General features: G+C 38.1%; 1 protein-coding gene and 1 non-coding gene across 2 annotated transcripts; one reads left to right on the top strand and one right to left on the bottom strand.

Annotated features, from left to right (window-relative positions):
• The first annotated feature begins 2,723 nt into the window (after positions 1 to 2,723).
• On the top strand, positions 2,724 to 2,794 carry TRNAE-UUC (transfer RNA glutamic acid (anticodon UUC)). The gene has a single exon. It is a non-coding gene; the product is annotated as a tRNA-Glu (tRNA).
• Positions 2,795 to 3,463: 669 nt separating this feature from the next.
• LOC105042696 (amino acid transporter AVT3B) lies at positions 3,464 to 5,277 on the bottom strand. The gene has a single exon (XM_010919991.4). It carries the CDS (start codon positions 5,147 to 5,149, stop codon positions 3,866 to 3,868), a length of 1,284 nt encoding a protein of 427 aa, XP_010918293.1. The 5' UTR covers positions 5,150 to 5,277; the 3' UTR covers positions 3,464 to 3,865.
• Between the last annotated feature and the right edge of the window lie 9,484 nt (positions 5,278 to 14,761).

The raw sequence follows: 14,761 nt of genomic DNA, 5'->3' as shown, positions 1-14,761 counted from the left end.
AAACTTTCAATCCTAGTCTGACCAGGACTCAAGTTTGAATTTATCTAACACAACCTCAACAAGGTTTGCTCGGTTTGGGTCACATTATCAGATTAGGCTGGATTCGATGACTATGGGAGGGAAAGATTTGGGGACATGTTCAGTTGGGTTAAAGTTTTAATATATTGGGAAAAGTGAGTAGGGCTGGAATAGGTTTGATGGTGGATCGTTCTGTAAGAGATCTGAGTGCGCTACCGTCAGGTGCTGATATAGGAATTAGAGAAATTTATTTTATTAGGATTAGAGTTTTATGTGGACTGAAGTTTTTTCTATTTCTATACTCATTAGGATTTCTAAATGGACTATTACTAGGAATTTGCATCCATAAATATTCACTGATATATAATTGAGAATCCAAATTCTATATTTTTGGGATTTGAGAATATTGAGTTGCCTCTCTTTGATTCTTCCTCTCCTCCTTCCTCTATCTTCTTATACCTTTCTTCCTCTATCCGATTCCCTCCTCTTCTTTCTTTTCTGTTCTCTCCTTATTTCTCTGTTCCATGTCAATTGATATTGGAGCAAATATTGATCCATCACCACTTTCGCATCTTTACCACTCTATCACTGCATTCCTAGCAACCTCTTAAACCACCCTCCCCAAATCTATTGCCCATACACCACCACAACACTAGAAAGATGGGAAAAAAAGGGCAAAAAAGAAAAGAAAAAAAGGAAAAAACAACGAGAGGCAATCTCCTACTTTTCCTTGTAGTTCTCTCACCATTTCATGAGTCCAATCAATCTATTTCGGATCTCCCATCCGAAGCTTAAAACCAAGCCTAGTCTAGAATCCAATCAAGCAGTCTCGGATCTAAGCAAATCCCCCTTGTGAACCCTTATATCTTGAACCTCTCCCATTTATCTCCTTTGCTCCTCTTTTTGCCATGGAATCCGGTTCCTTTGACGTCACTCCTAGTGGTGTCGATCTTGATAGGTGATCAACAATGCTCCTCCTTTATTATTTCTATACAAAAAATTATATCCTACACTCGATATATCAACTCAGCAGTAGTTTAGGGTAGTAATATGCCACTATGTGCCTACCAAATAAAATAATTACAAAAGTTCACTCGTCAAAAGTTCACGACAATGCAGTTCTGAAGATAGTAAATGGCACAGATAGAGACGCCGTAGCTCCACTAGCACATGGTGGTATCTTGTAGAATACTTAATTATTTGATGCATGCTTTCTTTATATATCTCACTCTATATTTTGGAATACAGTAATATATATTTTTTAGTTCCTAAAATGGGGCTGGCTTCCTACATGATGATCATAATACCATTCTATTGTAGATACTCACCATGTCATTTCTGCTAAAATTTTTTATTAGAAAGTTGATCCAATTGCTTTTAAAGTTGTTTGGTAGTTTATGATTCACGGACCTTATGGATCCTTTTTCTTGTTGCAATTACAATGGATGATGATAGTTGTCCAATTGATCATCGAATGAATGATGATAGAGTTGTTGAAGAAATTGTTCTGCTTGATAACTATTACATGGTTCCTTCCATCAAAGAAAACAATTACATGTTCCTCACAATGTCAATTTGTTGGAAGAATCAGGCTCATATCATTCTTGGTCGAGCTATTATGACCTTAGAGGAAACTGATGGTGGTTCTTATGTCAATAATGGGGAGAATCATGGTAGATGAGTTTAAATGGTTTTTAGATTGCCGGTAATTTTAGCCTAGAAAGCATATGGAAGAATGTTTGATTTTTTTGTGCTAACTATCATGAGCTTGGTGTTAGGAGGTTCAGTTTCCATCTTCTTGATGAGCAGATCATTACTTTGATTATCTTAATTTGCTTAATGCACTGAACATCCTTAAATTGAAGATACCATTTTACAGAGTGATGAAGGCAAATCAGGTATGTGAGGATGCACAGTCATTAACTTATACCGACTTCCCGAACATTGGATATGGAATGATGTAATGAAGGAAGTGAAGGCGAAGATTGTCAAAAAGATGTACTGGCTGGCGGAATCTATTACCTATAAATGGTGATAGGTTATGTCTATCGATGTTATTAAACGTTATAAAGAGATCTACCTATTTTGAGGATATTCACATCACAAATGGCGTTGCTTATCCAAGATCTGAGTCTATATATCAAGCTCATGGTTTGTTGGATTCTAACTAAGAGTGTAACGAGTCTTTAAAAGAAGCCAGACTCTAGGCATAGGTCAACAATTAAGAGCTCTCGTTCTATTCTATGAGGTATCAAATCTATTCCAACTATGGAATAATAATTAGAAATTATTTTCCAAAGATATCATTTACAAGAAGAGGTGGACCCTTCAAGTTGATCGGTTGCAATTGTTGAAGCCACGGATAAAGAATTATGCTCTTTATGAAATTGTGACTTTGCTGATTAAAAGTAGCAGGTCTTTGGAAACCATTTCTTAGTTGTGTTTGCCAGATGCAAGTTTTCTTGGCCGTGTTAAAGTCACTTAACTCAAAAACAATTTTCTTATAATATTGCAGAGCTTATAAGAAAATTATATTATTATTAATTAGATATAATAATAAAATTAAGATTATCTTAATTGAAATATTACTGTACTTTACTATAGCATCTGAGTATCCGGCCCTGCACAAATATGATCAAGACGCATATATGATATATGATATATGTCATATAAGTGTGGACATATGCGTGTGTATCAAAGAAAATGCGGATATGATTGAATGGTAAAATTTCTCTTTTTCAAGGAGAAGATGCGGGTTCGATCCCCGCTATCCACCCATGACGAAGTAATGTACTATGATAAAAGATAAAAAATTTGGTATGGTTGACTACTATACTAACTACTATAGTAGTTAGTATAGTAGTTCTATCTTCCCCCTTCTTTGCCTACTCCAAAGCTTATTTGCTGGCCTTAGTAGTAAACAAAGGACTTACCTACGAGACTATCAGAGAGATAATTTCAGCTAATAGTCATAGCCGTTTTTTTATAGACATGGTGGCGCGGGGAAGACTAATCTATGTAGGTTTTGACTATTGTTAAAGCTGGAGGAAATTTTTCTAAATTGTTGCATCTTCTGGTATTGCTATTTTATTCAGGTTGGACTCAAATTAAATTAGGTAGTATCTTAAGTTGAACCCGGCCCAGCCTGCCTCTTGAGTAGGTCTACAGCATCCTTCTTCACCTTTCTTATTAAAAACCACAATAGTAATCATATAAGACATGATCAATAATAGAATAGATGATGCATTAAAAGAGCTGACCTCCAAATTTGCTCTTACCTCGATTTTCATTTATCCAGTTGTTAAGCAAGATACATTTTCTCATTTAGCAAGAAAGAACCCAAATGATAGATACTAAATTCTTTCTTGAATCATCTAGTGTTTCAAGCACTCCCAAGCAAGTCATAATTAAAACTTGTCCATCAGTCAATTAGAACACTAACATGTGACAACCCTTCATGAAAACATCATTACTGGATATCCTAGACAAATGGTAAAATATTAGCAAGAAAAATATAACACCACTTTAACGGCAGACTTCCAAGTATCTTAGAAGCCACCATTCTTATGGCAGATTATTACAAAATATCATAAAAAGATCTTTCCAACTACTAGATTTGAGACACCTTGCATCACCAACCAATCAACCAAACCAAGATCCAATTGGATCGTATAATCTTCTGATAGGAAACAAAAATTGATACTTCCAACCACCCCAGCCCAACCAACAATACTTCGTGTTTCCGAAGTAACAATTACAACACAACACAATAAATTCCAGGTTCATTTAATACGAATCAAAACTTTTTTTTTGATTCATGAATCATATAAATTGTGGGAGAAATTATTCATGACACCTCCTTTGAGGTTAAGATCTGCTGGAGAGACGACACGGTTCCGGCCACCGCCAGCGCCACGCCCAGCAGCACGATCCCCACGTCGGCGGCCACCGCGCACCACCCCAGCTCCATTCCGAACACCTTCAGGTGGAAGGCCGCGGGCAGCACGAAGCCCAGCACGACGCACACGCTGCTCCCCACCAGCGAGAGGAAGTCGGCGAAGTTGGGCACCAGCATCGCCGACATGCTCACCGCCGCCACCAGCAACCACCGCAGCCAGAAGCAGTACCGCTTCCCGCAGAACCACCGCTCCACCACCTCGTACACAGGATTCATCATCACCGGAAACGTGAAGAAGAGGTTGATGCAGAGCCCCAGCTGGACCAGCACGGTGACCACGCCGGTGCCCAGGTTGGTGGTGATGATATCGCGGGTGTCGTCGCCGAAGGCCAAGTAGCCGAGGACGCCGAAGAGGCCGTAGATGAGGGCGATCAAGAACATGGAGAGCCCCAAGGTCCTCCCGAATTTGGCCTTGTCGGCGGCCTCGGCCTCCAGGGGAAGGACCATGCCGATGCCCTCGAAGGCGTAGACGGCGACGCCGACGCCGTAGAGGAGGACGGAGGGACCGGCGAAGGCGCGGAGAGGCGGGGGGTGGGAGAGGAAGACGGCGAGGTCCTCGCCGAGGACGACGGCCATGGCGCCGAGGTCGACGACGTCGGCGAAAATGCTGAGGGGGGCGAGGAGGGTTAGGGTTTTGATGGAGTTGAGGCCGAGCTGGAAGGGGAGCATGGCCCAGATGTAGAGGGCTTTGGGGGCGAGGAAAGGGGAGGGATTGGAGGGGAGGTGGAAGAGGTAGGCGAGGGTGTTGGAGATGAAGATGAGGTAGCCGACGCAGAAGCCGGCCTGGCTGAGGACGATCATGGCGTCGACGACGGCGCGGCCGGAGGGGCCGGCGACGGCGAGGCCGAGGTCGCCGAAGGAGGCGATCTTGGAGAAGCCATCGTCGAGGTCGAGGCGGCGGCGGGTGCGGACGAGGAGGAGCATGCAGTGGAAGGTGAGGGCGGCGACGGCGGCGAGGAGGAGGGCGCCGGCGGCCCAACCGGTGCGCATAAAGGTGTAGGGGAGGCCGAGGACGCCGGAGCCGACGATCGCGATGAAGACGTTCGCGAAGGTCTTGGGCTGGGAGGAGAGGCGGGCGGCGGAGGGGTGCGGGGGTAGGAGGGGGCTCGTTGGGTCCACCAGGCCGTAGGAGGACGAGCTCGCCTCGTCGTTATTCGTGCTCTCGAAACCCATCGATTTCTATTCGATGCTCCTCTTTCTCTTTTAGATCGTTCGATCGATGGGTTGGATGGATGGGGGGGGAGAAGGGGTTTGAATGGGGGATATGGATGGGGAGAGAAGAGATGGGGGAAGAAGGTATGGGCGGCGACGGGAGTGGGGTTTGGAAGGAAGAAGAGGGGAAAAGGAACCGCCGATATCACGTGCTTTTCTGTGGCATAAAAAATGTGTGGGTCCCACGTCAAGTGGGGAAGGGGACATCAATCTGGACCGTCAAATGGTCGATGTCTTTTACTTTTTTTTTTTTTTAGCTGTATACAATTAATCTGGAGCTGGAGGCGTCAAATATCTCCCCTTTTTTTTTGGTTTAATGGTCTGGACTGGGGCTGGCGATGTTCCGTGTACCGCCGGTGCCGGCAAGTGGCGCGTCCAAGTACGTGTGCTAAGGAGTGATGGGCGTGAAAATGAAAGGACACGTGGTGATGAGTGCTTTATGCAAGGTATTGTCACGTTTATGTGATCAATTTGGCAAGTCCAATCTATTCGTATCTTCTCGGTAGTCAACGAGGGTCGGATAATATTGGCCGACCCTTTTGTTCTTAAATATATTCAAATATAAATAACAAGTTAAATATTTAACTAATATTTATTTATTTTCATATAAAAAATTGATATAGGCATAAATATTAATTATAAAATCTGTATATGAATATATGATTATTTATCCCATTTAATAACTATTGGATCCGTTTTCTAATTTTATATTGCACTTATGTATTTAGAAAAAATAAATAAATAACCATATCAATATATTATTAATTTAATTTATTATTTATTTAATAATATTTTTAATTTTATAATCATAAATTTGAATTATCTAATTTATATTTATATTTTTGATATTTTATTTATAAAAAATTAGAGATAAATCTCTACCGATATTTTTAACTTAAAAATAGTTATTTATTTGAATTTCAAATAAAAATAACTATTTATTTGAAATATAAATTTAAAATAATTATATATTTTAATTAAAAAATTTATATCTTTATATTATAAAATAAATATAGACGTAAATATACTATATTCGATCTGATTTAATCCCCTCGTTCTTGCTTATGAATCGGAAATGGGCAAAATGCTTACAGCTTGACTTCTTGCTTCCATTGTGGCAAAAAGGCTGTGGAAAACTTTTGTGTTCGTAGTGCAAAAAGTGATCTAGGCTATTAACATATTATTTATAAGTACGGTTAGATACTGCTACGACCGGTTATTGTCCCCATTTTATATCAAGTTCCATATGATCCGTCCTCGAGAGAAAAAGAGAGAGAGAGAGAAAGGGACAGCTATCGAACTGATGCACACCCATTACCAAGCCTGGCCGGCGACCGCAGCATGATACGTATCCGGACGAGAGAGAATCCGAAAGATCGTACCATCCGCATACCATCTGTCTAATTTTCTGTTTTTCTGGACCAATAGGAATCTCTTCGACTTCTAGTTTATTTTGCCCCCTCTTTTGACAGAAAACAACAATGTTTAGATCAGACACATCCATTCATATTTTCCCATATTTTTCACAATTGCCCACAAAGGGACTATAAATAAATTAGTTTTGAGCCCGCTGTGTACGAATTATAGACCATATTATTAATTATTTTTTAAAATTAATTATTTTTTAGACTAATAAATCAATATGATAAAATAATATTCATCTAAATTTTTAATATTAATTCATATTTTCGGTTACATACATGAGTAAATTTTAATTACAAAAATATAATAATATTATATTTTAATCATATCATTTAATTCGAATACATGAATTTCAATTTGATTATTTAATATTATAATATTTTTTTATTTAATTTAATAATATTTTGTAGATATTTTTTTTATCCATATGACATTCATAGGTGATAAATTGATGTTTTAGTAGACAACTTAATTTGCTAACATATATTTTCTCACAATTTATATTTATATATATATATATATATATATATTATAGATTCTCTTCACTTCTCTCCAGCACCAAAGTGGTTAAATGCAGCAGAAAGACTAAATCTTAAGATTTCTGGACCAATATTTGACTTGGAACCTAGGCATATGAGTCAAGCATGTATCCAATTTCTCAAAAAATTCACATATAGGTTTTGGTAGGTAAAGGTACATATAACCAAACTCGGCCAAACCCAACAATGCGTGTAGAGAAAGGGGGTAATTGGGGATTGATTTTTGAGTATAATGTCCACTTTTATATTATATACTCTTAGGATTTCTTATCAAAATTTCATAGTTATACTTGACTCTATATTTACAATGTTTTTTTCCCTAACTAAAAGGGTATAGAGCAGAGAATTTATTAAAACCCTACTTTTTAGAGCATGACTTATTAGATATTAATAACCATTCAAGTCCCAGATCCAAAACAAATTCGATACAAATCACATGAGTGTTGGTGAATCATGATATACTCGATCCCACCATAACAAGTCTTGACTGCCCGCACCTAACGCGTTCTTTGGATGGGTATAGTTTGGGTCAAAAGCTTAGATAGTACGTCCAAGCCTAATCTAAGTTGGAGGTACCAACTAAAACCCCTAATTATGCCATTCATATGAGAAAAATGTTGCAACAATTATGCTGGAGAACCATCCTTAGAGAATAATGATCAATTTGTATGAACTTTACTGGATATTTGTCTCAGTATACATCAACCTCTGTTTATCACTGATACCAACTTTGTCACGAGCATTTTGAATTTGTTGAAAGCTTTTAATTGCCAAATAAAATATATGAAATAATGAGAAACTCATACTTCATTGTATGTTAGTCTTAAATAACTAAAGCCATAAATTAAGAGTTATTTGGTAATAATAGTCTCATAAAAGTTAACAATCATAATAATGCTCCAAAATCCATATCAGTGATTATAATAAAAATGCCAGTTCAAATCTCATTATAATAATATGAGCACTACAAGCTGAACCCAAAAAATGGAATAGGAATTAATTAAGAGACAGATGGAGTGTGCTAGGTTGTTTATTACTTGGCGCATTGTTGGACAAACTATGAGAGAGGGAAGCGTACGATTGGAAATTGAGAAGGGAGAAGGTGAAATGGGATCCTATATAGTGCTATTTTTTGCATCCTAGAGTGTATAACTATCATGGATAGTCAGTACATCATATACTTCGAAAATGGATACCGTATCTTCGTTATCATGATACGATGTGTATCATAGTAATAGTGTATTATTATTTTCCAAATGAATGATTTCGTAGCTATTTATAATTATTCCAGAAGCATGCTTGAAGTTTCCAGTACTGGTCCCATAGATGGATGTAGTGATATCTCCAACTTGGAGCAATCCAACAGCAGTGACAGGGGCATTGTTGACCACGACGAGTTTTGGAGGAAGACAAAGAGGATTTGCCCACCATCACCGACCTCCTTGGGCTTATCTTATCTTTTCTTTAAAAAATTAAGTAAAAGCCAAGACCAATCATGTCAGATGTTTTTAATTATTTCAGGTTTGACTGCTGTTTTGCTCAATGCGACATTAACTTTCAAAAGGTCTGAAGGTTGGTAGTCCAAATATTTTCAGTTTGCACCCAAGACAAATTTCATAAGAAGTGTTAAGTAGGACGGAACCAAACATGAATCAAATACCAATATATTCATATTTATATTTATTTTATTTAATAAATATAAATATAAATATAAATATTATTTAAATATAAAAATTTATATCTATATTTATTTTAAATAAATATAGATATAATTTAGATATTAAGAGTATAAATATAATTATAGATACTATTTAGATAATTAAACTGTATAACTATAAAATCAAAGATATTACTATATATATATATATATATATATATATATATATATATATATATATATATATATATATATATATATATATATATGATAAATCATGTTAATAATATATTTATATCGTTATATATTTTTTTAAAAAATTAATAAATATTATATAAAATTATATAAGATTACAGATAGAATTCGGATTTAGAAGTATAGATATAATTATGGACATTACTTAGATAATTAAATTGTATGACTATAAAATCAAAGATATTACTAGATATATGATAAATCAAATTAATAATATATTTATATGGTTATATATTTTTTTAAAAATTTAATAAATATTATATAAAATTATATAAGATTACATGTAGATTCAAGTAGTTGGATAAGGATCAAATAGCTATCTATCCATATCCATATCTATTTTTTTTTTGACGGATATGGATACAGATATAGATATTAGATGGATTTTTAAATTTTTATTTATATTCAGATTAATTTGGATAAGAAAATAAATTCGGATGGATAATATTCATACCATTTTCACCCCTTGTTCTAGCTTATGTAGAAAATAAATGTTAAACAGCCATTTTAAAATAAGAGTTTCGCAATTATCTACTCCCAATAGCCGAGCCTGCATGAGGTTTACTGTTACTAATCCCTCTCTATCTCTCTCTTCACAAGCTAAGCAGCATATCCAATCCGCTTAAGCCTAAAGCCTTTCGAGCTGGCTTGGATCAAAGATTTTAGGCATGAATGGCCGGGCCAAGCCTACAAGACAGAGTTTGTTTAATAAATGGCGTGGCTTGAGCTTGGAGATTAAAGAGTGTCCCTATCCTTATTCTATCCTTATTTTTTTTCTTTTATTATTTATTCATATTTGATGCACTTACATATTTAATGGTGTTGGAGCAACGCGCACCGGATTGGATCGATCTGGGCTTGTGATCTAATATCTAATTTCTTTGAGACAATTCACCAAACACATTGCAGGCATAAATAAATAAAGACAAAGAACCAAGATTTACGTGGTTCGGCACAAAAAGCCTACATCCACGGGAAGGAGGAGCAATTCCACTATAAATCCGTCCCGAAAAATAGGTACAATATAAGGTATAAAATATCTTTTTCCGAATCCCACAAGAAGGCAACAATATATCGAATAGAAGGCAACCAAGATCCAATAGGATCAACCAATCTCAGCCTCGGCAATAGATCAAGATAATAAACAATACCTGATGAAGATACCTTCCTCAATCCTCGGCAAAAAATCAAGATGATACCTCCTTACCAGCCGTAGCAGCACAAAGTATCTGTGAAACCGAGAAGAAGAAAACAGGTAGATCACCAACCGAAGGCCAACAGAAAGAAGCCAGAAAGTAACCCGCACATGAGGCACAGCCGAGAGATCGGCCAGAAAATAGAACCCGCGCACAAGGCACAGCCGAGAGAACGGCCAGAGAACAGGCCAGCACCGAAGAACAAGCAAGAGAGATCGACCAGAGAACAGAGCACGCGCACAAGAGATGACACAGGCCAGAGAACAGATCCCGCGCACAAGAGGCACAGGTGAGAGGTCGACTCACAGGTGAGAGGTCGACCCGAGAACAAAGCCTGCGCACACGAGAAAGCAAGGAAAAATCCCGCACAGGAAGCCCTAGAAATTTCTCCGCCCGCTCTTACCTCTGTTCACCAAGAAAGGATGCCAGTGGCCTCTTTATAAAGGAAGAAAACCTTCTCAAAAATAGAGTTTGAGCCGATGTAGTATTCCCAACTGTCATGGGAGAAGAATATGGAAATATGATTTGGAGCCAAATATAACAATCCTCCTCCTTGCGATAAATATTGTACCTTTTATATATCAGATGGAAAAATTTATAACCTCCTCCTCACCACAAGCCCCGCAGGGCATTACCAAATATTTATTCCAATCAAGTTCAGAAAATTCCTGAACTTAATTGCAGGGATTGGTTTAGTGAACATGTCAGCTGGATTATGGGCAGTGTATATTTTCTGAAGTCTGACATCACCTTTCTCTACTAGGTCTCTGATGAAGTGATATCTGACATCTGCATGTTTTGTTCATTCATGATACATCTGATCTCTGGCAAGGTGCAAAGCACTCTGACTGTCACAATGAATGTCTAAACAATCCTATTTGAGACCCAAATCCTGTACTAACCCTTTTAACCAAATAGCTTCCTTTGCTGCCTCTGTCAATGCCATATATTCTGCTTCAGTGGTAGATAAGGCAACTGTAGACTGCAAAGTAGCCTTCCAACTGACTGCACATCCAGAAAGAGTAAACACATATCCTGTCAAAGATCTTCTCCTGTCCAAGTCACAAGCATAATCTGAATCACAAAATCCTGTAACTATGCAATTACTCTGTGTAGAAAATATCAATCCCAATTTAGAAGTGCCTTTCAGATATCTAAGTATCCATTTCACAGCTGACCAGTGAGTCTTTCCAGGTTTATCCATATATCTGCTCACTACGCTTACTGCTTGTGAAATATCAGGTCGAGTGCAGACCATCGCGTACATGATGCTGCCAACTGCGCTCGTATATGGCACTCTAGACATATATCTCTCCTCATCCTCAGTCTGAGGAGAGTCTCTGGCAGAAAGTCTAAAATGACTGGCAAAGGGGGTAGTGACAGGCTTGACTGTAGACATACCAAATCTGTCCAAGACTTTTTCAATATAACTATGCTGAGTAAGGAAGAGTCTACCTGACTGTCTGTCACGAATAATCTCCATCCCAAGTATCTTCTTTGCTGGTCCAAGGTCCTTCATATCAAATGCAGTACTGAGCTCGGCTTTCAGTTTCTGTATGACTGTCATGTCTTTGGCTGTAATTAGCATATCATCCACATATAATAATAAATAACAAAAGGATCCATCTGAAAGCTGCTGGTGATACACACAACTGTCATATGGAGATCTACTGTATCCATGGTCGACCATAAATCTGTCAAATTTACGGTACCACTATCTTGGAGACTGCTTGAGACCATATAATGATCTCTTGAGTAAGCATACATGATCTTCTTTATTTGGAACCTTAAAACCAGGTGGTTGTTGCATATAGATCTGTTCCTCTAAATCACCGTGAAGAAAGGCTGTTTTAACATCTAGTTGTTCCAGCTCCAGATTTTGAGAAATAACAAAAGCAAGTAACACACGAATAGATGAGTGTTTGACTACAGGAGAAAATACCTCCTTGTAATCAATACCCTCTCGTTGACTGTATCCCTTTGCTACCAACCTGGCCTTATATCTTAAGTCTTGGGGAGTGGCTCCTTCTTTCCTTTTGAAGATCCATTTGCAGCCAATTGCCTTTTCACCTTTTGGTAATTTGATTAACTCCCAAGTCTGATTCTTTTCTAGAGACTGAAGTTCTTCAACCATAGCCATGGTCCATTCATCAGCTCGTGAACTACTAATGGCCTCCTGAAATGTGGTCGGCTCATCACCAATGGTGTCTGCAACACTCAGAGCATAATAGACTAACTCAGCATAAGCAGAATCCTCAAAACTATACCTTTGAGGTGCTCTGATCTGACGCTTTGGTCTGCGAGTGGCAATACTCTCAATCTGATCCTGATCTTGTAATGTCACCTCCTCCTGAGTCTGAATCTGTGCATCTGTCTGTTGTTGTTGTGATTTAACAGTCTGATCAATGTCTACAACCTTCCTATCCTACTGACCCCGATCCTGATCACTTTGAGAAGAATTAGGCTGTAGCTGCCTTGAATCAATGGCTGTCTCATGGAATGTCACATCTCTGCTGACTAGAAATCCTTGAGATCCAGGTTCTGTGCACCATAATCTGTAGTCCTTTACCCCATATGCATATCCAATAAATATGCACTTTTTCGCCCGAGGGTTCAACTTCCCATCTTTTACATATGCATAAGCTGGGCACCCAAAGATTCTAAGTTTTGAATAGTCTGCAGGTCTTCCTGTCCACATCTCTTCGGGAGTCTTCATGCTTAATGCTGATGCTGGAGATCGGTTTATAATATAGCAGGCTGTGTGAGCGGCCTCTGTCCAAAAATTTTTACTTAATCCTGAACTAGATAGCATAGATCTGACTCTCTCTAACAGTGTCCGGTTCATGCGTTCTGCCACACCATTCTGCTGAGGTGTACTTACTGTTGTTCTATGTCTAATAATGCCTTCTGACTTGCAAAAGTCATCAAATTCTGTAGAACAAAATTCTAAACCATTATCAGTACGAAAAATTTTCACCTTCCTTTCAGTTTGCCTCTCGACCATAGACTTCCACCATTTGAATGTTTCAAATACATCACTCTTATTTTTAATGGTGTATATCCAGACTTTTCGGGAGTAATCATCAATAAAAGTAAGTATATATCTTGATCCACCCTTGGATATAATTGGGGCAGGTCCCCATAGGTCAGAATGAATATAGTCTAATATACCAGTTGTCCTGTGCACGCCTGTAGTGAAGCTGATTCTGTGTTGTTTTCCAAATATGCAGTGCTCACAGAATCCAAGTGCACCAATTTTCTGACCTCTCAGCAGACCACATCTGCTCAGCTCCTGTAGACCTCTGTCTGAAATGTGTCCTAGTCTCTGGTGCCATAAATGTGTCAACTGCTCAAGAGAAGATTGTACTGCTGATGCCTGACCAACAACTATACTGCCATCCAGGTAATAAAGAGTTCCACTTAATTTATCTTTCAATAAAGTTAATACCCCTTTATTGATAGTAATAGATCCTCTACCCCATCTGCCCTCATATCCTACTCTGTCAAAGGCATGTATTGAGAGAAGGTTCTTTTTTAATTTAGGAACATATCTAACATCATCTAATATCACCATGGTATTTGAATTTGATTTAATTTGAATTGTTCCAATACCTTCTATATTACAGATACCATCATCTCCAAGAAGAACAGTACCACCTTCACAAGATCTAAAGGAAGAGAACCATTCCTTGTGAGGTGTCATGTGAAAAGATGCTCCAGAGTCCACTATCCAAGTGTCAGTATGACTAACACTGCAGGCAGCTGTGAATACTGCATCATCTGATATACTGCTATGACTTCCTGAAGAAACTGCAATTGATGCTGTATCAGAGATTGTTCCTTTATCCTTTTGTTCCTTTTCCCTTTTAGATTGTAGAAGTCTACACTCAGATTTTCAGTGACCTGGCTTTTTACAGTAGTGACAAATACCTGGTCTTTTAGGCCTAGACTTTGATCTAATTTTGGACTTACTCCTACCTTGTCCACTCTTTTTCTGTTCATCTCTTCCTCTAACAACAAGACCTTGAGCTGAAGTCTGAGCCTGATGCTGAAGCTGTACTTTTAATCTAAGTTCATTGGATAACAAAGTAGCTTCTACTTCTTCAAGATTTATTGTTTCTCTTCCATAAAGCATGGTAGTGGTAATATGCTCAAATGACTTGGGCAAAGAGTAAATTAGAATCAAAGCCTTATCTTCTTCATCTACATCGACACCAATATTTACTAAATCAAGCAGGAGCTTATTATACTCATCCAAGTGATCTTTAAGTAAAGTTCCTTCTGTCATACGAAATGTGTGTAATTTTTCCCTCAAATATAATCTATTGGTCAGGGATTTTGCCATGTATAAACTGTCTAGTTTTTCCCATACACTTTGGGCTGTGTCTAGTTCCACAACATTACGAAGGACTTTATCACTTAAACCTGAAAACAAGGTTCCTAGGGCTCTCTCGTTAATCTCTTCTTTAACAGCTTCATTATCTCCCGGAATTGAATCTATGCC

This window comes from Elaeis guineensis, chromosome 4 (assembly GCF_000442705.2).
Source record: "Elaeis guineensis isolate ETL-2024a chromosome 4, EG11, whole genome shotgun sequence".
Classification (NCBI taxonomy): domain Eukaryota; kingdom Viridiplantae; phylum Streptophyta; class Magnoliopsida; order Arecales; family Arecaceae; genus Elaeis; species Elaeis guineensis.
The sequence above is the reverse complement of the archived record's forward strand: the minus strand, read 5'-3'. Positions and strand labels throughout refer to the sequence as shown.

What these genes read in the sequence shown, in the direction of transcription:
- LOC105042696 (XM_010919991.4), bottom strand. Translation starts at nt 5,149, where the DNA reads ATGGGTTTCGAGAGCACGAATAACGACGAGGCGAGCTCGTCCTCCTAC.